This window comes from Trichoplusia ni, chromosome 22 (genome assembly GCF_003590095.1).
Source record: "Trichoplusia ni isolate ovarian cell line Hi5 chromosome 22, tn1, whole genome shotgun sequence".
Taxonomy (NCBI): domain Eukaryota; kingdom Metazoa; phylum Arthropoda; class Insecta; order Lepidoptera; family Noctuidae; genus Trichoplusia; species Trichoplusia ni.
Genome location: NC_039499.1, coordinates 4,752,808 through 4,778,159, shown reverse-complemented (window position 1 = coordinate 4,778,159; position 25,352 = coordinate 4,752,808). Strand labels below are relative to the sequence as shown.

The 25,352-nt window shown below is 33.8% G+C and overlaps 1 protein-coding gene across 1 annotated transcript; it reads right to left on the bottom strand.

Annotated features, from left to right (window-relative positions):
• Positions 1 to 320: 320 nt before the first annotated feature.
• LOC113504630 (23 kDa integral membrane protein-like) lies at positions 321 to 20,166 on the bottom strand. The gene is made up of 5 exons (XM_026887038.1): positions 19,683 to 20,166; positions 4,410 to 4,595; positions 2,642 to 2,824; positions 2,010 to 2,246; positions 321 to 516 (listed from the first exon to the last, which is right to left on the bottom strand). Exons 1-5 carry the CDS (start codon positions 19,743 to 19,745, stop codon positions 442 to 444), a joined length of 744 nt encoding a protein of 247 aa, XP_026742839.1. The 5' UTR covers positions 19,746 to 20,166; the 3' UTR covers positions 321 to 441.
• Positions 20,167 to 25,352: the final 5,186 nt, after the last annotated feature.

The window sequence follows — 25,352 nt, the reverse complement described above, 5'->3', positions numbered from 1 at the left end:
GATTTTTTTTTAAACCATGCATATTGTGACCTCAGCATGTGTGTCTTGATCTTTATCATCGGTCAACCGTCGGTCACGGCTTTCACTCATAAACAAAAACATTCATAACATTGTAATAAAAATAATGTAATAATCTAAATTCTAGCCTGATTTCCCGCCATTACGTGACATGCTGCATCGCCTCTCTAGCGTCCAACAGAACAATGACGTATCACGACAAACTTTTTTAAAACATACTTTTTTAATCTCATACATAACAACAAAATAATTCATAAAACAATTTTTTTTAATACTAGTTTTAAAGAGAGGACTTTTTTTAATCTAAAAATTCTATGAAATATTCTAAATTCTAATGAAATAAATTATGTAACTTATTGTACCTTAAGACAAAGTGCATCGCATATGAAATTAGACTCTGTGGTGATGTGCTTCAGGTTCAAATTAGGCCGTTTCCCTGCTCTTCCCTTCAGATTTTATGGAGTGTGCTAGCCATAGGGCAAGAACGATGCCTGCAACCTGAAAAAGAAAATAAGAATTTAGCAATAAGTACGTAAAGTAAATAACTGAAATCAAAGTAAAACATTGCTTTACAATTGGACGTTCTTAATTGTTTTATGTTTTTTTTAGGTTTGATAAACGAGAACAAGTTAGAATATCAAACCCAGCAAGGGTAAAGCAACATTACATCAAAAAGTATCAAAAGAAAAAAAAATGAAACAAGCGAGTTACAAAATACTTAGAACATTATCCAAAATCGATTCTAAAAGCGTTCTTTAACGCTTAATAATGGATACAAAATGTAACCTCCAAGTAATTATAAAGTAGGTATGCTAAAAAAACTACCCGCAGCTTTCATTTTCTTTTACCCCATAAAAATGCGTATCAGTTACCCCCATCTTACCCCACTTCCTTTATACCTAGGCCGAAGGAGGCCATCTAGATTAGCTGAGCGCTCAATAAAGTTCCCGCCTAGGTCAGAGATTGGAGATTGTGCCGCATTAAATTCTGGTATAGCGTGACCCTTGTGACGTCATTGTGGTACCAGTGAGAGTCTACTAAGGTTTGCAAACTCATTTATAAGTCGATTTCGTATCTACTTGTATGTGTGTGAATTGTGGACAGGAAGTGTTAGAGACAGCCTTGGTGAATTAAAGAGTTTTTTTATTGTAGGTATTTATTTATTGCCAACCTATTTGTTGAAGGACAAGTTAAGGGAAAATTAGAAAGAAAAAAGAAGCAGAACAGTTGGTACAACATCACAGCTTTTGTTGGCTGTATTATAAACATAGTTGAGTGTGTATATTACTTTTGTTTTGATTAAGTGTCAGTAAAATTCTGATATTCCCCTCCTCTCAACCCAAAGCGGAAGGTGTAGTTTGAAGTGACAAAAGAATGAAAACCATCAGTAACTTCGCAAATACAAGTTAAAAAAAATCAGCTTGTAATGAAAACAAAACTCATATTATCATACATGTCACTAGTAGCACATAAACATGTAGGTATGCCAAAAATTTTACGAATCAACGTGTGACATGACGAAACAGTTTCTTTATTAATACTAGGAAAAATAGAATTCGGGCGAATTTTCATGAGTGGCAAAATGTGGGTTTATTAGTAATTATAATAAGTAATACCGAATTTATGTATGTTTGTCATTAAAATAGTCACGCTAACTGTAGTCCGGGTGGTAGCAAACTTAATAGTCTGTAACTGTATTAGGTCATTAGCTATTGCTGTAACGTTCTGCCAAGCCCAAAAACATTAAATCAAGCACTCTTTGAGATTAATTAACTTTATATCGGAGAATGGTTTGTGCCTAATTAAGAGCCAAGTTAGCTATGAGTAACAAACGAAACAGACTACAATTCAGTATCACATTATTGTCCATCAAGAGATTTTCGCCTTAACTACTTAACTAACTAAAATAACACTTCTGACTCTACTCAGATAACAAAATAAAACAAACTTTGACTTTATCGGCCAAAAAAACGAGCTTCAAAATGACAAACCTCCAAGAAACAGAAAAGAATCCCACACACGATGACAGTCATTCCAGCGCTATGCACAGTCCCCAAGACCTTGTCCTCACATCCTTCCTTGAAGTACTTCTCGGAGGAGAGGCAGTCGGAGCGCTTGATCTCTGCGGAGCGGTCGCTGCCGTCGTAGGGGCAGCAGCTGAAGGACGGGTTGATGCGGGGCTCGGTGGCCGCGTAGTTGTCCGGGCCAGTGATGCCGCAGCATTCCAACTGGAGGTTTACGGGGTAGGGGGTTAAGATTTCAGGTATTTGTACGCCACAGCCGTTATGTAAGTTTAGTAAAAAATGTGGACCTTGTGAGGTAGAGTAGGAGGCTAAAGTAGGAAAGAGGAACTTTTATTAAAATAAATATCTGTTTGGCAAAAAATTTGGTAATAAATTTTCGACATCTAAACGTTTAGAATTGAAAATTTCTTTCAACTTCTCGGTCTGAATTATTGTTTTGCTTAACGCAGAAGATGTTAAGACAATAAGGTTAAAACATCTTTAATATACAGGGTACTTTGTTTACTCTATATGAAAGGTGTAAAAGGAAATATAATTTGGGGAACACTTCGCAAATTTTATCATACGTGATTGCAGGCAGTAACAGAAGAAAAACTTACGCTAGTCTGGATGCGGTCCCAGAACTCCCTGTAAGTGGAGTCTTCCTCCTTGGTGGACTTATTCTTGATGAACGAGGCCCGGAGCTGGGTCTTCAGGGTCCCTTCCAGCTGAGGACGGAGAGAGGCTGCAGCAATCCCCACTGACAGCTCTAAGAGAATAATGATGATGAGGCAGCCGACGAACTGGAGAATAAAGGCGAGCAATTAATGATGGTGGAAAAAAATTGTGTCGTTCTAAGATAGGGCTTTAGACCATGTGCCTGGCATACAGACCTAGAGTAGGCCATGATTAAGTAACTACCAATATTTTATAGAGTGACCTTTGTAATAGTCAAAATAGAAGCCATAAAAACTGACCAAGAACGAGTCGGATTCGCTACACTAAGGACGAACAGAAATACATCTTCTGTGCGGATTTCAACTGTCTAACTGTCACAGTTTACGAGATATAGCTTGGTGACAGAAGGACAGGCAGCGGAGCCTCAGTAATAGGGTTCCGTTTTAACCTTTTCGGTATTTCGAGTAACATAATCTACATCCGTGATATAAAGTTCTATGTTAACTTGTAAAACAGTGTGACATGAGCCGTTGACACGACACAATCGAGCTACCTACATAATTACGAAAGCGAGGCCCAATTATGTTTTTGGGTCAATAGTGAAATATAGGCAAAAGTCACGATTGACAGTGGGCGTGAGTGAAGAGCGGTAGGTCAGGAAAACTGAACGATGTCACTATAACTTTATATTATATGGGAATAAATAATGTGTTAAGGACATGTCTACTAGGTTATTTTTTTGATTTTGACCATTTAACATAATATGTATAATATTACGCAAAACTCACACAACGCCATCTAGTCTCAAACTAAATACATACATAATATAGACAAATTACACCCAGATACAGAACGAATGATTGTACCCATCTCACAAAGATTTGTCTTGGGTGAGAATCGAACCCACGATCTCCGTTGCAGCAGTCACAACGCCAATGAAAAACCGAATGTTAACTTATTTAGAAGTAGATCATTGAACCTGGCTAAGGAGAATTATCAATTATTATATGTGATTGGACCAATTTCCCCAATTTATTTCCCAAGGATATGGGTTCTTGCACTCCATAAAAGACCAACAGACAGTAGTTTCATCGTTTTAAATTAAAATACTCTACACTTGTTAAAGCCAACGTAACTGATTACAATGTACAGCTTCACGTTATATTGGTCAATTAATTCATTTATTGTAGATTTGGTAGTTTGCGAATCAAGGCTAGATGGTTATAGAGTAGATAGCGTCAACTATTTTATATCTAGCGATGATCAACGTAGTATACTCACATCTGCCGTCATCAGGCAGGAGTCATGGTCTAACTAATTGTAAGATGTAATATAAACTGTAGGTGACTTTAAAAATATCTTTAAAGTTAGTCATGCATTAAAAACTATGCAGGAAATGGCAATGCTGTTACTGATTCAACATAAACGCTGTTTAAACAAAAGTTATCTAAGAGGGTTCTTTTCATAGGTACTTCTGACTATTTTTGCAATATCGTAAGCTCCTTGCTCTTTAAGTTAAGAATGCGTAAATAATACGTATAAAAGGACGTTGCATAATTGGGAAGAGGCCTTTTTGCCCGGCAGTGGGGCACATTTGGCTAGATGAAAAAAAAAGGACGCAACCAAATTCCATGAAACTCAGTAACAAGTTGTTACCATAAACATCTTGAAAGATTGAAAATGCTGTTCAACTATACACTAGGAACTTACAATATACAACAGCTTGGGACTCTCCTTCCAGGCTCCAAAGCAGCCGAAGGCAGCGATGATAATGATGAGCACTCCGATAGCAATGAGGATGGCATCAGTCTCGTGGCCGGTCGGCTCCATCCCCGCGAACCCTCGGATCATGCTCATGTCCACGCATGCTGCAGCTATGATCACGATGCCGAAGATCTGGAGACAAAGACATCGTCATAAAAATGTTTTCTCTGATGATAAGGGCAGAGCTGAAAACCAAGATGTTATCAGTTTCAAAAAGCTCTTAGATTTATAAGAATCAGGATCAAAATTGATTTAATCACTCCAGAATGAACTAGTTTTTAGATTGTTAGTTTCTCTCGCTCAAGTACTTTGTGTTTTTACTCTCGGTTCAATCATATCAGTACCAAAATCAATTTATTTTAACATTTTTCATAATCAACTATACATATAGATATATGTACAGTTTAAAATAATGATCAAACTCAGCCTGCAGCACTGACACACTAATTAATATCAATCCAATTACACCGGCTACAACAAGAAAATTAAATGAAGCCAAATTTGTAAGACGATAAATTTAAAATTACGGTCTCAGTGCCGGTGGGCAGCCATCAAGTGGGAATATCTGATTACTGTTTGACGACACCCACGCACCTTCACAAGAGCTTCAATGTTTACGTAAAAGTGATATAAGATGATTGTGAGGTGAGAACCTACTGATTTTATTTCTGTCAAGTACTCGGTGTTGGTGATTTGTGTAAATAATAATATTATTTTAACGAAAATGGTAAGTATGGAACCAAATAATGTAGGCTATTTTATGCCAAAAAAAAATCGGTTCAGCCCAAAGTTCTCAGATAACAAACATACGAATTGAAAAGCTTTGAAATCGTTTAAAATGAAAAACAAATGAAATAGTACGTAGTGACAGAATTATGTCTGTGATAATTACTGGTCATCAAAAATAATCCATTTGACAGAAAGTCATTTAATAGCCCCATATTTAACCAAGGAACTCATTACGTCTGCCTTAAGTTTTGGATTTAGTAGATGTTAAAGAAGTCATTTAAAACACAAATTTTCAGAATTTAATTCCTTAGAGTTTGCCTTGATTTTTTTCAGAAATTATCCAGTAAGTATTCTATGATTCCTAATAATTATTCTACACGTCAAGTTTTTGAGACCAACCAAAACATGTTTCCATCCATCCTTCATAAATCCCAGTGATGGCAGCACGAATACAGTCCGTGTCAGTATGATATAGTAACCATAAAAATAGGTCGGCCAGCCCTATGCCGCCTGTTGTGTATGGCTAAGGAAATGGGCCATAAACAACACATAAAACAGACTGTTTCGTGGCAAAAATGACGAAATTGACGCTTGGTAACTCTATAGAGTATTGGCAGTATGGAAATTCAGAAACAATCCCGTGATATAACGTGAGTAAACAGTTTTTCAAATAAATAATTATGTATAGACGTGTTTTTGCAAGTCCTACGTTTGAAGAACAAAAATTTAACTGTCTGTTATCGCGCTCAAGTTTAATCCTATTTTCTTTTAAGTCAAGAAAAAGTAACCTATGTTACTTCTAATATCTCCAAGTTACTTCTAATGTAACTTTGCACGTACATATTACGTGCAAAGTTACATGATTATGGTGAAGTGATTTCACGTGAAAGCATAATAAACAGACTTCCTTTGGGATCTAAGAATTATGATGCAGCATATATATTGCTATAATTTCAGGACAATATATCTAATCGACATTCTAGGATTTCAATAGGCCTTTTTTTTTTAATTCATCCGTCAATGGAATAAGCAAGGTCTCGCCATAGCCCGACGTTGCTTGGAGATGATATAACAAATTGAATGCAAACAAAAATACAATATAGCTGATAAAATCTTTTCGTGAAACGTCAGTCAATTACCAAGAATGAGTCTTTACACGTTTATATCACATGACTTCATTGAAACTAAATTGCTGTATGTAATACCAACATACGTATAAACCTATGTATGTTTAGCACACTATATACCTAGACAATCATTGTGATCATCACTGTTGTTGTCCACAAGTTCATTACGACCTCTGCTGATCGCATTTCCTGTCCGTCATGGTTTTTATGCATTTTAAATAAGTACTCATGTATTTTGTAATGTGTTAGAATTATCGTATTCAAAGTAGATTCAGGTTAAGTAGGTCGAAATAATTTAAGTGTTATCTTGAGGTCTAACACTAAGTGTATCAAAAGCTTAATAAGTTCTCAGTAACAAACAATATTTAACCCTAGTTTTGGTCAATTATACGCAATGGAAACATTGCCAATATTGACCATCATGCTAATATTATTAGTACAAAAGGATGTATGTATGGATGTTTGTTCCTCTTTCACGCAAAAAAAAACGCATTTATGTAGCCAAAACTTGGTACACAAATAGTTTATAATCAGGATTAGAATATGATCCTGATTGTATGCCATTCAAATATTATTTTTGATTTGTAGTAGGTGGTCCCGTAGGCATCAACCAGTTCTGATATATATTTTTTGTTTTAAACTAGCTTGTAAGCAACTGATCACATTCAACAGCTGCACATCTTGCGAGACCGCCATAACCTCTATAAACAAGTGTTACCAGATGCAAATAGTCAATAGAAACTAGTGGTGACGTCATGTGATTCCCATGGCAAGGTATTGTATAACTATGGTCATTTGTTCAATGTCAACGGGCGCGTCCTACGTATGTATGCGTAACTTGCTATTTGCTTTGACATCGTTCATAGTTGACTGTGAAATGAATTGCTTAATTCTAACCATGTTGTTGGATTCGCTAAATGATTTTTCGATTAATTAAATATGTTCCTTACACTGTTACTAATTTTAGGGATGTCATTCTATGCTTTACAATATAGAATATTCTATTCTATTTCTGTGCCGTAAGAATGCATCACATTTTATGACTTGTCATGCATTTATGTTATCCTTGAGCATCTGTTCCGTTTATTCGATGTTATTTTATATAACCATGCAAATATTAAACATAATGTAGCAAAGAACAAAACAGTGTAAATACTTACGTAAAAAAACTGTTTGAAAAGTCAGCAATCTGTCTTGAGAGTCATTGCAGACATCATACATGCATACAATGATAATGAACAACAGCCCAAAAAACCTTGATTGACAATGAGTAATAAACAAAGAGAGAGTGAGTGAGAGTTTATACAATATTTATGAAACCGAAAAAGAAATTGGTCTTTGTTGATTTTTTCCTATCTTAAGTAATGTATTTTTGTCATACAGTAACAAAGTATCTAATATGTGATAGAGTTATTATTGATTTTTTGCTTCTTAATGTATTTTTGTTACAAAGTAATAATGTGATGAAGTAACTTTATTGCACTTGTGGGAGAGTGACAGAGACGTAGACAGTGACAGAGACTACAACATGTAGAGCGTCTGTTTTCCACAATCACAAAAAATATTACTTTAAGAATTTTAAGACTCTCAGTTCCTAAAAAATAATTTTAAAACTTACCCCAATACAGCATAAGATTTTAACAAACATTTCTCTTGAGATTAGAGATCCACAGTATAAAGAAATTGTTCCGAAGTTAAATTTATTAAATTTTAAAACCTTCTCTTTACCTCACCTCATACGTACACACAAATAAATACGAATTTTGATTCATCTGACAGAAGCGTCCCGGTCATGAACTATTTTATCTTAGACAATGAACCTTGAAATAATAAGTGCTTGCAAATCTGTAAACATCTGCCGTTGAAATTATATGAGTGGACTGGCGCTGGTAATTGTTACAATCAGAAGGTTGATAACATCGCGTGACATCACACACACTATGGTTTGTGTATTCTATTTGTTGAATATTGTGTATAGGAAACCATGAGATCTATTTTGTTATTTGTTTCTGTTGATGTATTTATTTCAAAGTGCTTGGAAGCAAAGTTATGAAGACTTGACTGAATTAAAAATCTTAAGAAATTTACATTGAATAACCAGTTACAAATTATTCAGATATTTCAGTGTTTGTTTTATTAGATAACAATGTTTCTTAAGATACCCGAAAACTACTTTACATGACATAGAAATAGTAGAAACATTACGGGTTGACGATACTCAATACTTTATTGCTTCCATAATACATTATGTGTAATAGGTGCCATAGGTGGTAATTTTAGGTTCAATGATCAATTATGGACCCCGTAGGGCACAGCATTATGGTAGGAGAGAGGAAGAGCTCTGTTATAGATTCCAATATTTGAAAACCAGATTTCCTCACGATATTTTCCTTCACTGTTTTCAGAATGGTGTTTTAGACTTATTAAGGAAACTAAGTATTGAAAACTTTGAACAAGTCACGTTGCGATGGAACCTTCAACTAATACACACAAATCTATACATACTCGTAGAAACGCAAGAACACAATTATTTCGTAGAATTTTTTATTTGTCGGGGTAGCCCGACTAGTTTCGGACCCAACCGGAGTCCTTAATCATGAGCAGACGCGGCGGGTTAGCGAGTCGAGGTCGACTCGTTAAATCATTTAATAAAGTTCGTAGAATTTTTCATGATTTGACAACTGCTGACTGCGATAAGAGTCTCATTGTCTATATTTACAGGAGCACCTATTTTCTTAGATAAATTACACAATTTAAAAGCGCTTTCAAAACTGCATCATGGAAGAGCATCTAGTTAACTCCAAATTAGAAGTAAAATGATTACCTTTACAAAACATATTTCTGTAACTTTCCCATGAAATAGTGTGGTGTCGATCGATGTCATATTTACTCGGACGCGACCTAATTCCATGACCCCGATAGGTGTCCATTTAAAAATATAACTGTTATAGTAACCATAAGTATTTATATCAAAACTTATTTTGGAAAGTAGTTTTCCGTAAATAAATATAATACTATGACTCTACATATCTACACTTGTCAAGTTTGGAAAATTCATAAAATATTATTTGTTGTCTAATTTATGGTAAGGTATGTTTTAGGGTCAATTACTGATTTTTAAGGCTGATATTGGTAAGATAACTGTTTTTCTTAGGGTACTAATAATTTCTACTTTTTTGGTTGATCACGTAGACCCAGCGAGTTTGAAAATCACGCTTCTGCGTAATTTTCCTGAACAATATTGGGAGCCTTGAGATTCCTAAGCTAGTAGGTTTTTACTTACTTAAAGATTGTCAATATATTGTTTAACTTAAAAAAAAACATAGCACGTTCCTTGAAATGGACTAGGTAATTGGAAGAGGATGTTAAAGTTACTTTTGTTTTTAAGATTATTCAATCACATGCCTGTAGAATAAGCATTGACTTGTATTGGAATGTCAATACAATTCGGGAATGCTGATCCTGTTGGAATCTCACTAAATTTCTCATGTCCTCTTACAATGATCATTAGAGAAAGTAAATATTAAGGGGATCTGCCTTTATTAATGGTTAATAGCAAATAAAACTTTATTAATAGTAAATAAATACCGTATTATACGTAATACATGTAAGTACCGAACTTAGTAACTCAATACCATTAATAATAAAGAGCCAAACTTCCAATAGAAATGCATTAACAACTATTGATTGTCTTCGGACCTACATAATTTATAATGATAGACACTTCGGTCTATCGACCGTAAACAAGGAGGATTTCAAGTAATATGATGGAAAATCACCTTTAAAAAAAATATCGGCTGCCTTTGTAGAAAAGAGACGTCCCTACGTGTTTTACAAGAAAGTGTGGTAGTCCTAGGCCCCGATTCTGCTATTTACAATGGTCGATGAATGACTGGCAATTGCATTAAATTCGCATTATTCGTATTAATAGAAGCATTTTTCAGCACAATTATTGAAAATTCAGTACGGAGCGGAACACTCATGATCAATAAAATTAATTTACAATTATTATGTTGGAAAAATGCTTAAAAGGATGGTAATAGTTTCAAATTTAATCCAACTGCCTTTCATTCACAGGCCGTTGTGAATAGCAGAATCGGGGCCCTGGTCAGTGACGTCATCAAGTCATTATAAGGACATTAGAAAGTTCGAACTAACACATATATATCCTTAACAAATACTCCTAAGTATAGGTTGTATTGATTGATAGCTGACATTTCGTTTGAAATCCAGTCCGGACGTTGCTCTACATTGCTTTCATGTAAATTGCTTTCGTTGTAACTTGGACTGTGATTTTTAATAATTAATGGAAACTTAAAATAATAAGTGAATGTTTCTGAGTATTTTGGTCTAGTTGTTTTTGTTGATATTTCCATCAATTTAATTGGTTTCTAGAAGTTTCTTGAACTTTAGTTTAATTTTAATTGCTTGTTTTGGGTTCATTAAATTCTACTTATAAAATAGGTACAAATATCGAAAATCTAACCATAGAATATCATTCAAAAATACATAAAATATCTTATATTATTATAGGATAACGATAAAACGGGGTGAATAGAGGTTTTTTGGGGTGGATAGAAACAGAGTTTTTAATAAAATTTGGATGTCTAACAAGACAAAATATAAAGATTATACGAACATACTCAAGCATTTCAAAGTAATTGTGTGCATTTTTATGTAAGAAAATATTCAAAACACTATTTTCTATTCACTCCTTGAAACTTTATTCACCCCGTTTTACGGTACACGCAGATTGGCCATCAAAAATCCTATCATCAATCCTAAATTTAACCCTTTTCAAGAACAATTCATTGTAAAATAGTCCAACACGTTTTCTTTACATTAAAATTCCCAACAATGTTTAGTTGAACTTGAATCAACAACACCAAATCCCCGACGTGTAGCGACTGAACCATGTTGTCTATTGACAAATAAACATCGAATCACGCAGGTTTGTGTGTTAAGTAACTGGTTCCCTTGGCATAATAAAGTAATATTTTGTAGTATTTATGTACAAAACAATAAACACTCTTATTGCTGTAATTGTATGAGGACAAGATTTTCTAACGTTGTGTGTTGTACTTGTTAGACTGTCCAATGCTGTCAACAGATTACTTCAAAGGTAAGGAAACTTTAGTTTTTATTGATCTTGTATTTCTGACGTTACAATTTGTGTTAAGTAGTTTAAACTTTCGCTTGAAAAGACTTGAAAGGCTTTATTAAATAGAGGCTTTACATTTATAAAGGTCTATGTAATCCCACTGATGGGCAAAAATTTGGCATCACAGATCTGACAAGATCATCACACTCCTCACCAACCTTTTGATCAAAATGTCTTATATTATTTTAAAATAAAGTTAATCTTCATCATCTAAAATTAGGAGTATCTAGGAACTACACTAAACTAATATTTACATTTTGAAAGCTATATCAATATAAAAAGAAAAATATGCATTATTTACAAAGCGTCAAAAAAGATATCCTCATCCCTGCCAAAGTAAAATCGCTTGAAAATGTAATGAAAATATACATTTAAATCGCTATTTATAAATTAATATTCTAATGTTTCAAATACATATATATTATAGACAACGTTAATAAACTTTAATCTCAGTACTTAGTAAGCATCTATAGTTAAAGATGGAATATATTTTTCATGTTTTTCGTCAAATTTTCTTATGAAAAATAAGTTAATCTCATAAAACCTTCAGTCACTCATAATTTTTGCGGTATGGGTTTAAATACCCCACAGCTAAGAGCGTTATGACACATAACCTACTAATAAGACATTGGTATTTAAGTTTTGTAACTTTAAATTACTATTTTTATTCATTAGGATTTCAAATGCGTACACGTGTAATGAAATCAATAAACTACTTATTCTGGTAGCGTCGTCTTAATAAGTCACATGGATGCGAGGAGGCGCCTCATGTAAGCCTATGAATTAATAAGGCTAAACGCGACCACAGAGTACAGAAGTTAAAGGAAGTGGCAATTGGGCTATGCGTCGTGTGTCACTATTAAGACATGACGATCAACGTGACCGTGTAAAACTTTAATACATTTTCAAATTCAATTTTAAAATTAACTACAAATATTTATGCTTGACAGAACTGAACAACTAAACAGCATTTTGGTTATTTTAAGTATATGATAGCCAGAATCAGGAACCGAATAAGTATGTTTGGCGACACTGATTACAGTATAACATTGACAGTAGTGTAGTGCCGCTTCCATTAATATTTCTATGTTCTACGCACGCAATGTTCGCGGTGGTCCATCCAACGCCCGCGGCGGTCAAGGATGTCAAAATATTTTTTATTATTTGAATTAATTTTATTCAAAGTGTTAACATTTTTGTTTGATTTGTCATCTTTAATTTTTAAAGATGAGGATTTCGTCATACATACGAGTATTATGAATTTAATAGGCTTAATTATATAATATTAAAAATGGTTTAATTTAATAATGATAATAGGTTTTTGACTGTACATAAGTATTGCCTAATTTATTTATTGATTGAGGCTCTTCGTACACGGGGCATCACATATAATATATAATTTACAGAAAACTCTTCGCGTTCAACTGTATAATTTAATTGCAATTGCAAATTGTTTTTACATTGTTAATGAGTAGTTTATCTCACGAAGTTATTATTTACTGCCTAGATAACTGAGAAGTAGGTATATTAATAGGCAAGAATATAATTACCAACACTTAATTTACGTATTGTATAAGATACGTTGCAAAATATTGCTAGAAAGAATTCATGCAAGACAATTTTTGGTCACAAATATTATGAGTTAGATTAGAACTTCAAAATATTGCTATCTATAACGTATAAAAGTTGTTACCAAGTGAAAAAGCTTTTTAGACCATATTTCTTATTAATAATACCAACTACACAATTACTTAAGTACGGTCGACAATTGGTCTCTAAGGGAAAGCGTAAATAGTTGTTTGAAAGTGTTTTTTTTATTTGACAAGTCATTTGGAAATAATGGAACATGGATAAAATAATTTGATATTGATTCCCAGTGAATCCACTCTAAAATAGTGTTTACACAATTTATTTATATTATAATGTGCTTCAATTATTTAAAACTTTTAAACTATAATTCAATTATTTGAATTAAGTATAATAATATAATAAACTAGCTGTTGCCCGCGACTTCGTCCTCGTGGGTAGATGATATAAGTTATGATTTATACCTGACCTGACTTTTTTCACATTTTCCATTGTATCTTCGCTCCTATTAGTCGCAGCGTGATGGTTTATAGCCTAAAGCCTTCCTCGATGAATATTCTATTCAACACGAAAATAATTTTTCAATTTAGACCAGTGGTTCCTGAGATTAGCCCGTTCAAACAAACAAACTCTTCAGCTTTATATAATAAGTATACACCCACACACAGAACAAATGATCGTGCTCATCATACAAACATTTGTCCTGGGTATGAATAAGTTGCTACTTAATTTCAAAGTAATGTGATATTAAACACAAGAAATACCACCATCTCAAACCAGTGCAGTCTCTGAAGATTACTTTAACAGTGGCACTGTGCCTTAAGATCATTTTATGGCCATAACCATATGCCTATTGGATATCTGTGTAAGACTATTAACAGACAAAGCCTCATCAATAGAAAGCTAATTACAATACCAATAGCTATTTACCTCAAAAGATTGTAATCTGCGTGGGACATCAACCCACATGCTTTTCTATACTTACTAAACATCTGTTGGTCTAGTAAAGTTATAATGTTATTTTTAAGTAGGCGATACTGTGTTTGAAAATCAATAGTTTTTACCGCGAATTTGTTCACTTAAAAGTATTTTTTATTTAGGTAGAGTGAGCATCAGAGCTAGAGGCATACGTTCAGTCTGGGAAAACATATGGTAATGTTTTATTTATCCAGTGGCCTTGCAGTAGGTACTAGATATGGTTTGTGCAAGTTCGATCTAAATGCAGGGAAAGTGTGTATGTATTTTCTTTATTTTGTAAGACACAACTGACAAATTGTGGAGGAAAAGATTATGAGAATGGGAATGCAGAGATAACAAGAAATAAATAAAAAATATAAATTTAATGTTTTATTATTACTTACCATTACCTTCTTTTATATAGATACAAAAGTGCCTGCCAACCCTACTACGCGTAGCTTTTGTCTGTCCTAACAAAAACCGTCCTTCGCATAATAGTTAGTGGAGAATCAGTGACTCAGTGTGTTAGTAATGATTGAAAATATAAAGCTACTGGAAAAGCACTTAAAAATAATCACCTACCAAATTTCTAAAGAAATCCGAGTATGTACATATCAACTAGTCGTTAGAATAGAATATCCTACTAATATAAACGCGAAAGTTTGTATGTATGGATGTTTGTTCCTCTTTCACGCAAAAACCACTGAACGGATAGACTCAACACGGATAGTTTAATACCAGGATTCACTCATAGGATAGTTTTTATCCCATTATGTTACGGTCCCTTGGAAGCATTTTCCACTATTAGCGGGCGGGCCCGCGAGCAACAGCTAGTATGTACATATAATTAGGTAATCGCGTGACTCCACAAGTCACACGTCCATCGATTGGTTTGTATCACAGGGCTGAGTGACTGTAACTAGACATGCTTTTAAATTGCCTTTTATGTGAAAGAACCTATACCTAATCAACCTAATTTAGATAGATCAATATTTGTACTGGTATAATCAATTAAATCAAGCCTGACTTAAGGAACAAATCTTCTAAATAACCTTCAAATACTCAGTTTAATTTGCATGAAGTAACCGCTGTTTCCTACAACCCGTGATTCTAATTAAATCGTTCTCTAAATAGTAGTTATTATCCTTTGCGTGTCTATTACCTTGCCGAAGACTGCATTTCCTATTTTATAACCCTGAGAAGAAATGTCGACACCAACTCGGAAGTGGAGTCTTTTTAATTCCTGGGGTGTGATATCACCTCTTCAGGCTGTAGTAGTTGTAAGCGAGACGGTAAATTAAGCGGAGAATAGCGACGACTCTCTCATCCAAATATAAGTTCTAAAAGTCCTTATCCTACTGGTAACATACGGGGAAATAAATAAAAAAAGCAAACTCTGACTGTTATCTGAATTAACAGTACCAGCTTTTAAGGACAAGAAAACCAAAAATTTGTTGCAAATAGACGTTCTTTCCTCAGTTACACCTTGCTCTTAATTATTAATTAAATATTCAAAGTTGTTTTCATTTAAGAGAGGACTTTATGTCAATTATGTATGCATATGTCTCAGGTTTATTACAAAATGGAGGAAAGGAAGTTGTTAAATACCAGTTGTTTTATTGCTTTAAGTCCGTATTTGACAAAGATGATTGATAGATTAAAAGTTTTTGATACTTTCGTAACTGGACCGTCAATAAAACATTGTATGAATCGTAACATATAGAAACATCTGTTTTCTTTCAATGTCAAGCCGATTTAAGTCGACGTACTACGTAGTGTCTTGTGTACAATTTAGAACGTCATGAATGAACGAACAAAGTGTGTGTGAGACACATTAAAAGTGAGACCGAGTCTATTCATTGAAGACATGCTTTTAGTATCTCCTAGCGTATGTTAAATCAGTTAAAAGTTAAAAGGTTTTATAAAGACGATTATTTATTAAAAGAAAGTATATTTTATGGTCAACAATTAAAGCCACTTCTTAATGCTTGTGAAGGTTATTTATATTTCCTTCTGGTACCTCAAGCGGCCTATACGCTTGAGTGAATCAAATGTCTACTCGGTCGAGTGATTTTGGTGCGTAGATGTCGAAAAGACCCCATGGGCCACGGTCACGAAGTCGTTGATTTGGACTGGATTTAATTTGATTTGTCGAATCATCGATCTTTCTTGTGGTATCTCAAGAAGGTAAATATTATCAAGAGCTTATAAGATTCGAGAGGATCCGGTAACCTGGTGAACAACACAGCGTTGGAAAAGGCTTGGTGAAAGATTGAGCTGTTTTTGTTGATCTGATTTGGTACTTCGGATATAGTGCCATGCGCGAAGTCCACATATCTACAATAGATCTAGTGTTACCCAAATGGAATACATAGTAGAACTTTGCAACTGCTATATTCAGCAGTTTTCTCAAACAAGAAAAATACACAATTACACATGTTTTGTAGTCAAGATTTTTCTTTTTCTTGAACCTTCTCCTATACTTACCTACCGTTGCAAAATTGATACTCACGCGTTATACCATAAAGTTAGCAGAAAAAATACAACACATCACAGCGTAAAGGACGTAATTAGTGTTGTAAACATACAAAATCATAATAAAACAGTAGTGTATTGCCAGTGACGTGATGACTCAGAATATGATCATCAGGAGTGCTGAGTAATACTAGACCTTTAGGTATTTAGCTAAACATAACCAGTTAACATGTTATGTATGATATAATAAAGAAAATTGTAAAGAAAGATAATATCTGTAGTTCCGGAACTAATATAAAAGACTTTAAGCATGCCCAAGAATTAAGATAGTGACAAACTTACGAAAAGTATTCGTTTCAGTACATCATTTTGAATTTATATATTAAACTAGGTGTTGCCCGTGACTTCGTCCGCATGGTACAAAGATATTATAAGTTATGATTTATACCTGCGCTGTTTTTTCGACATTTTCCATTGTATCTTCGCTCGTATTAAAACCTTCCTCGATGAATGGTCTATTCAATACAAAACGAATTTTTCAATTCGAACCAGTAGTTCCTTAGATTAGCGCGTTCAAACAAACAAACTCTTCAGCTTTATATATTAGTAAGAGTTAGTTAATAAGAGACGAAAACTTACACGGCAAGGACCTTATTTAACTGTTTAATAAAACTTTGAAACTATATTCTCATGAAATCTTACAATAGGCAAGAAATATCCTAATATATACCTATATATACCTATATTATTATACTACTTTTTGCTAGACCCATATAAGGAAACCATTTTGACGTTCTAGTGACGTACCCAGATACTTTTCGAAACGTCATAGTGACGTTTAAACATGTCATCTGTCAGGATAACCCGAAGACACATTTGTTGCCATGGAAATACCTTGTTTTAATTAATTTCAGATTCTCTCGCTTAAAGGGAAACATAAGTTACTTGAAAAGGAAAATTCGTTCAATGTTGATGCTCAGTTACAAGTGAACTATACTAAAGAAATATAGTGCTGTCAACCGTATTTTATATTAAAAATGTATTTAAAAACCGGTGTTTGTGTTTATAAAAACTTTAACTGCATTTTTTGCAGTAATAATAGTGAAATTTATAGTATTTAATAGAATGGGTAAGTTGATTTTTACAGTCGTTAAATTTTAAATCGAAAATATGTTTTTTTTTTTCAAAAGTTAATTCGTTGCAATAATATTAAGAAACCAGTCAAGCAAAAGCGATGTATTATAATGCCTTAATAGGTAATATTAAATTTGATGGAAATAAATTATAGTTTACGACTTACTAGGCGCCTGTTTTGAATGTTTTAATATTGTTGATTCATAAAACTATATCTGAGTCAATGTGAATGATTATCTGCGTTTTATTCGAAAAAGTCCCTCTTGTTATGCTCATTGCTCAGCATATCTTTTGTGAGCAAAACAAACATAATCTGTACTTTTATAATTTTGTGTCGCATTGATTGTAAAGGAAAGAAAAATATAATATAGCAATAGAATAATTTAAACAAATCAAATTCACGATCATTTACCCTCGGATTAGATTAATAAATATCTTGTTTGTACTAAACATTATTTATAAAATATTATACACTTAATACATAATTTACAGCAAATAATACATTTAATAATCTAGAAAACCACTTTTAAGCGGTTTAACAAATACAGCATCATTATACAAAATGAAAAACTGTACAGATCTCTCCAAGTACTTGTTTGGTGTTGCCAGTCCATTTACGTTAATATTAAACCTTGTATTCCTAAAAGAGGCGTGTTGTCTCTTTATGTAATAGTTTTATTGAGAAAACTTCAATGAAACACTGCCATATTTAAGCCTCGTTTAAACGATGCATGAATTATTGTGCGAGTTGCTATACATTGCCGGCAATGATATAACACTTTTGATATTAAAGCTGCGCGACTAAGCAATGTATGCAACTCGTACGTTATCAATCGTATCGTCTAAATGAGGCTTTTAAAAACTTGAAGATCAGATTTATTCCTATTTCGTCTCATTAATGGATTGGTTTTATTAAATGGATGAATGTTGAATTACGTAATGAATTAGATTTATAAGCAAATGATTAGTAGTAGTTATAAAATATTTTATAGAGTAATCAAAGTATATCTCTTTATTAATTAACTTATTAACATATTATTACAACTTAAAGCCAATGCATTATCAGTTGTATGGTTAAAGCTATGAAGTTTTAACCTAATTGCGTAAATATTATACGACATAAGATTGGCAAAAAAAAAACAAGTACTGGCAGATTACCAATTTATCTATTTTTGTTTAATACTCAAACACATGGACCAAATCAATAAAATGAGATCGATCACCTATAATAATATAAAGTCTCCCACGTTGCTAGTTAAATTAAAAATAATGATTTAAGCGCCAAAACAGGATAATCTATTAACATTATGTTTATTCTATAATCATTCGACAAATGTTAGAGTAAGTTCTTTGTGACTTGTGCTGTAAATACAAAGTGTTTTTAAAAATGTCTATTTTGTAGTGCATTGAGAGTAATAGGGATTCTTTTTTACTTTTTTGACATAGAAATTATTTTCATAGATAGCACAATGGCTTTTTGAAAAATTTACAGTTCATTTAACGAATTTTATTCATTTTTATGGACATAAGCGGTATGTATTGAAAATAATGGTCGACCTCGTTTAACACATATATTTAAATAACAAGCGAAATAATTGTACCTTTGAGTCACATAGCTAACATTGAACATTACATTTATGTACAGAATTTCCCTTGAAAATCGTTTTAGTGCTTTCATTTACAGCCGAAAATACTTCGTTTGTTGACGTTTAAAAATAACTTGACCGAGATTTTAAATTCCCGCAACGAATCTTTAAAAATCTGTATTTGATTTACGTAAAGTCATGGAATTACTATGTGTGTAAATATTGGGTAGTGATTCAAAGTTTTCTAAGTTAGTTAATTGAGTTGATAGTCTTTTACTATGATGTTTTTATTAGCAGCAACGGCGCGAAACATTCAACAGTGACAGAAATAACCATTCGTTAAAATAGAAGTGTGAAACATCTGTATAAGACAAAACTCGATGTAAATACAACAGATTGAATAACAAATGAGAAACTATAGAGTAAAATTACTTAACTGTAGAATAATTATGGTTCTACTTACCATAAATATTGCATTGAAGACCACGAGAAGGTACTTTATACAATTCATTCCGCAACCCTCCATCTTGTTTTTCTTTTTTTTTTAATTAATAACACAGACGACCACGGAATTAATCCAAAAATCTTTAATTCAAACCCGAAAACTGACAACAAAAGAGCGGTCGTTCGAAATTTCAAATTCAACTTTTTTATTAGCGACACAGTCGTTCGCTCGCGTCGGCGTCTCTGGCTGAATGCGGCGATGCTCGGGCCGTTTTGTATTTTAGTAGCCCAAGACTTGGGTGGTGCGAAGTCGCGTGAGGGTTGGAGTCACGCACCAACACCACCCCCAGTTTACTTCGACCCTCAAATTTGACGTCGTAAAGCACTGATAGAGATCAATGTTAATCAGTTCTGAGGCGATCGGTTATTGGTCCTAAGAAATGTAGTAAAGCGGTTAGTTACCTCCGAAAACCTTCGTATTTTTACAGGCGACTGATTTTTATTGTTCTTAATATAAATTTATACGCATTGGCTGTAAAATAAAAACTTGACTCCGTGTTAGTTAAAAGTTATTAACAGCATAAGATTCTAATACCTTCAAGAATGAATCATGACACTTAATTAAAGATATTATTTTGTTTTTACGTAATTGATGTAAATAGGATAACATCACATATTGTATGGCATTATTCCACAGACTATAACCGCAAAAACTTGTGTCATCCAAGAACACTCTGCATAAAACAGACAATTTAATAAATCTTTTTATTGATAGTTGCGAGTACTTTTATTGTTTTGCGAGGTTTTTTAAATTTATGACTAAATTATGACAGTGTGAAATGCATTGATAAGATAAACAAATATTAGTAGTTTGGTAAGCTTTATTTTGCTTAACAAGCTAGACACACAATTTTGGACAGGAAATAACAACATCTTTACGTCAATGAGAAATTTTGTACGCATTTTTCAACTATCGATATTTTTTGCCAGAACAATAATCATCATCATCATACGGTCCTGTGCTAGCCTCATCCAGACTCGACCTGAGACCTTTATTATGTCATCGAACCATCTTACTCTCGGAAGAACAATAATGTATGAACAAAATTTGTAATCATGGATTCCAGTATACATACATGGAAGTTATTAGGTACATTTATATCTACACTATAGATGGGTCCAATCGCATTTGATACAATGGCAAACTGATTCATGATTAAGTTCATAAATAAATTGAAAAGAAAGGTTTCGGAATACAGGGAGCCTACCGCCAGATCTTTAAGTTAGTCTGTGACAGTTGTGGGAGCAAGATGGCATTCTACGTGACTTATAGCGGCTACTCTCTTACACGACTGAATTAATTTAACATAGTCATTTAAGAGGTGGCAGCGGTCCTGTTTTATCCAGGTTCTAAGAGTAGCAAACGCTATGGGCCCCGCGAATAGGGTGATAACCGTCATAAACAGATTGAAAACATTTTTGAAATCGAGCGCTGGCTGTATAATTTATTGTTTGTACTACTTGCGCTGCACTACTCAGAAGTTGGTAGCACACCAACAAAGTAAAAAAAACACGACCATTGAGAACCTAAGCAAAATCAAAGAGCCCCTTCGGCCGAATTTTCTACAGAGCCCGCGCTGTCTTAATCCGGCACTGGATGGCAGTAGGCCCAAGATTCTGAATGAAGCAGAAAAAAATCATCGGTACTCATTAAAAAGTCAAACAATACGGTATAAAAGCTTATTTTTTATCGATGATTGCACAAGTCGATTAACAAATTGGACATTGGATTCCGATGAATTCGACAATCGAAATCGTTTTGATCGAAACGATGATACCATATTTATGTTTCGAATGTATGTGTTAAATCTCTGAATGACGTGACTTAATCAACAGCTTTTTGTCATTTGCATATTGATGTGACACAAGATGTTGTCGGAGGTGTTATTTTTATTTGATTGTGACGCCTGATAATTTGATAAGTAGTGAATACTCTGACGGGTTTTCACTTAAAGGCAGTATATTAAGTACTCTAAATATTATTTAAAAAATTATGCCTTAAAGATTGTTCTTTTTTTATTTCGTTTTTAATCTTAGACTTATAACGAAAAAGTATTTGGATTTATACATTAACGTTTGATATGGTTTGTCGCTTGCAGGAATCGGACGAATAATCTGTGACACCCCAGATTTGTATCTGCAGTACTTGTGCTTGTGTTATTAACGAAAATCAAATCACAAAACTAGCCCAAGACTCTTCAACCTCCAGCAAAAAGCAAAAATCGATTCCTATAAAACAAAAGCTTTTAAAATACTCATCATAAGTATTTAGCAACATTTGGTCATATAAAACACGATACAGCGTTGCCATGGCAACCAACACTGAACCACTCGGTGCTTTAACCCCGGCTAAATCTTTTGCCGCAACTTAACACGTTCGTAGCGATAGGGTCAATGTATTTGTTACTACCTTATATGGGGTTCAATAGTCGAATGTCATAACCCTCTTCCTTCATTAAATTGATGGGTAGCAGGAACTTTTGGTTGAGTAGCTATAGAAGTTCGTAGCCTTAAGCTGTGATAGATTAGTGGTAAGACCGCAGAACTGCTAGGTTCTGCGGTCTTAGGTCATAGGTCGCGAGTGTCAAATGTTGTGTGCGTTTTTAGAGTAATTTATTACTTACAGTTTCCGAGTTTCAAAAGGCACGTAAAATGTGTGTCCTGTGCTTTTGATCTCTCTCCGGTCGTTTCGGATGGCCGTCCTATCGTTCTATGATAGTGCAAGAACAGAAAGTGCACCTGTGTTGGCGCACAATAATATGTCCCACGCAGCTGGTTGATGCCTTGCGATACTAGCCACCGCAGCCGAAATTCGGTGTGGACATTATTTTGATTTTCCTTTTCATATGGTTGGTTCAAATTTTAAGCCACACTTATGCCTCTGACGTGATTTAAACACACTGTTTAAAAATTCTCAGGTGCCCTGGTTACCTTACATTTTTTTTTCACCTGGTTACTAAGTGATAATTACTTAGTCATAGACTCATGAATTCAAAAAGACCTTTGATTCGAACCTGCGACCTTAGAGTCTAACGGTGATACAACAAGATTATCACTGTCATTTAAATGATAATGAAGATATTGATAAAACAGTCTAAAGGCAATGTAAATACAACAGATTACAAGGAACGTAATAATTTTATAATGAAATGTACGAGGACTGATATACCGGAGGTCGTGGGTTCGATTCCCACCCAGTTCAAATGTCTGTGCGATGATCGCCATTATTTGTTTTGTCTCAGAGTGTAATATATCTATATTATGTAGTTTATTTGGAAATATATTACTATGTTTATCAGTTATCTAGTACCCATAAGTTTTGTTTAGTGTGACTAGACATGACACTAGATGGCGCTGTGTGAAAGTTGTAGAATATTAAGTATATATACTGAACCCACTACTTAAATAACACTTAACCACAATTAAAAGTTAAAGTAAGGTACTTTTACTTCAGTATCCGGTGATAAATTAACTGTTTAGCCTCACGTATAGAATAATGTCAAGTTTATCGGCCCTAGGTCTTTACTCTCACAATAGTTACCTAAGTTAATACCTAGCTTTGAACCTGACACGAATAGTATTTATAACCTAGGTAATAAGTTATAGCGTCTAGAATTTATGGCGTAATTTTCTGAATTTGGGGTCGATGGTCGCTTTATTTTTTGCTTATTGCGTAAATAGGTACTATTTACTTACACTGCATTTTTTTTTAATTAACATAGCACTGCATATACAATAATTAACTAATTACTTTTAAACCATTGTGTGGGTTCATTTTGAGATATAGAAATATCCATTTTCTTTACTACTTAGCTGACTTTTACTATACCTGAGTAGTACCTAAGTAGGATCCATCAATTATCTACGAAAATTTTAAGTCTTATGGAAACAGTACGGATGGGTACAGTACCTATAGTATAGTTTGACACTAGTCAAACTATATTTATAGAGTTTGTACCTAGATAATTATTAAAAACAAACTATTTTTATTAATAAAAGTCAATAATTATAGCATTTTTTGAAAATCTCTGGTACATTTTTTTTATTATACATAGGAACATTTTCCCCCCTATCAAATACCCCTTTTAAAAACTACATAAAGCTAGACTTAAATCAAGACAATTTATTCAAAATGCTTTTTAGCGTAAGGAGGAGTAAAGATACGCTAAACGCAGTTATCACTTAGTACGCTAATCCGTTCCAACGGTGACCTCTATTTACATAGTAATTATTAACTTTTCCGTAAATTACGTGTTTTGTGGGCGTCTATGTTTATTTTGAGTACCGTATTCTAATCGTTATTGCCCATCGATAATTCGACTAAACCTACACCAAAAAACGAAGAAAACAAAACTGTCAAATACACTGACAATTATGCCTTAACCATTGCGCGCTGGCATAGTATTGAAGGAGTGTCTCTGCGTGTTTGGCACGCAATGGTTAATGTTTTTTTATGTTATTAAGATTGTCGTGTGATTTATTTTGAGCGTGGTACATGGTATTGTAATGATGCATTCCATTTACCTTACTATTTGTTTACTTGCTTCCGTGGACACGATTTGGTGTCATTAATCAACTGTCATGGGTGTTGTATGGGATATAAAGTGCTTTGTTTCGTTTGTTTTGCTTAAAGTCCCTTTGTTTTATTTACTTTAACTAAAGCTGTCAAATTGAAGCTTCCTCCTCTTTGAAAACGGTCAAGAATAAGGTTTTCTCATTCATCTCTATGCAAGGACAATTAAAACTAACCTAACCTTGAATTTGTGCTATATAAAGCTGACATGCTATTAAATACTTATTTACATGCATTTCGCTATTTTTATTTCAATTCTAACTTATAAATACAAGACTCCATTAATCATATTATTTTTAACTTTGTAATACATAATGAAACCTCCAGACTATTTATAATAACAATTAAATAGAGTAAAGAATAGAAAAAAGAATAAAAAACTAGACAGGCAAAGGTCATGAAACGAACAGCCTAATAGTAGTTACTTTCAATTGAATAAATACTCTTTGGAACAATCGCGAATTCCTGTCGACCTTGGTTTAAAGTGGTGAGTGGTGAGAAGGGGTGGTCACTGCCATTGTGCGTGGTGTTGTGGTCCGGTTGCCATGGCAACCGCGCAATGAGTGGCAACCTGTGCCATGCTTGATAGCTATGACCTATGGCCGGACTGGCGCTGTCGAAAGTGATGTAGCTGTTGTATTAATTTGTTAATACATAATTCCAAATAATGTTGATTTGATTTTGTTGACTGCATGGATAGCCGAGTGGTTGAGGTCATCACAATCCATTGAGTGTGATGTGTCGCGGGTTCGGTCCCTGAGTCTGGGTAATTTAATTTAAATGTTAGTCGTACATTTGTGAAATTACTTAGTGCGGGAGTCGTTTCTTTTTAAATCAGCTATTGCTATATTATTGAAGTCAAAATTACCTTGCATATATATAACAATATTGACCTTCTTAGCATTTCATAGTAAACACAAGTGATAAACCAATTTACCAACTTACTTAGCTACACCATTTATATAAGCACTATGTTTATGAAACCAAATATCAACAACTCTGTTAACGACTGTACCCTCAAAAAAGAACAATACTTTCGCTTGTTCCCCACACCAC

Excerpts from the sequence above, each read along its gene's own strand:
- LOC113504630 (XM_026887038.1), bottom strand. The coding sequence starts at position 19,745 with ATGGAGGGTTGCGGAATGAATTGTATAAAGTACCTTCTCGTGGTCTTC. Across the intron at positions 4,596-19,682 it reads TCTTCAATGCAATATTTATG|ATCTTCGGCATCGTGATCAT; the intron begins GTAAGTAGAACC and ends CTTTGTCTCCAG. Across the intron at positions 2,247-2,641 it reads GGGACCGCATCCAGACTAGC|TTGGAATGCTGCGGCATCAC; the intron begins GTAAGTTTTTCT and ends GTAAACCTCCAG.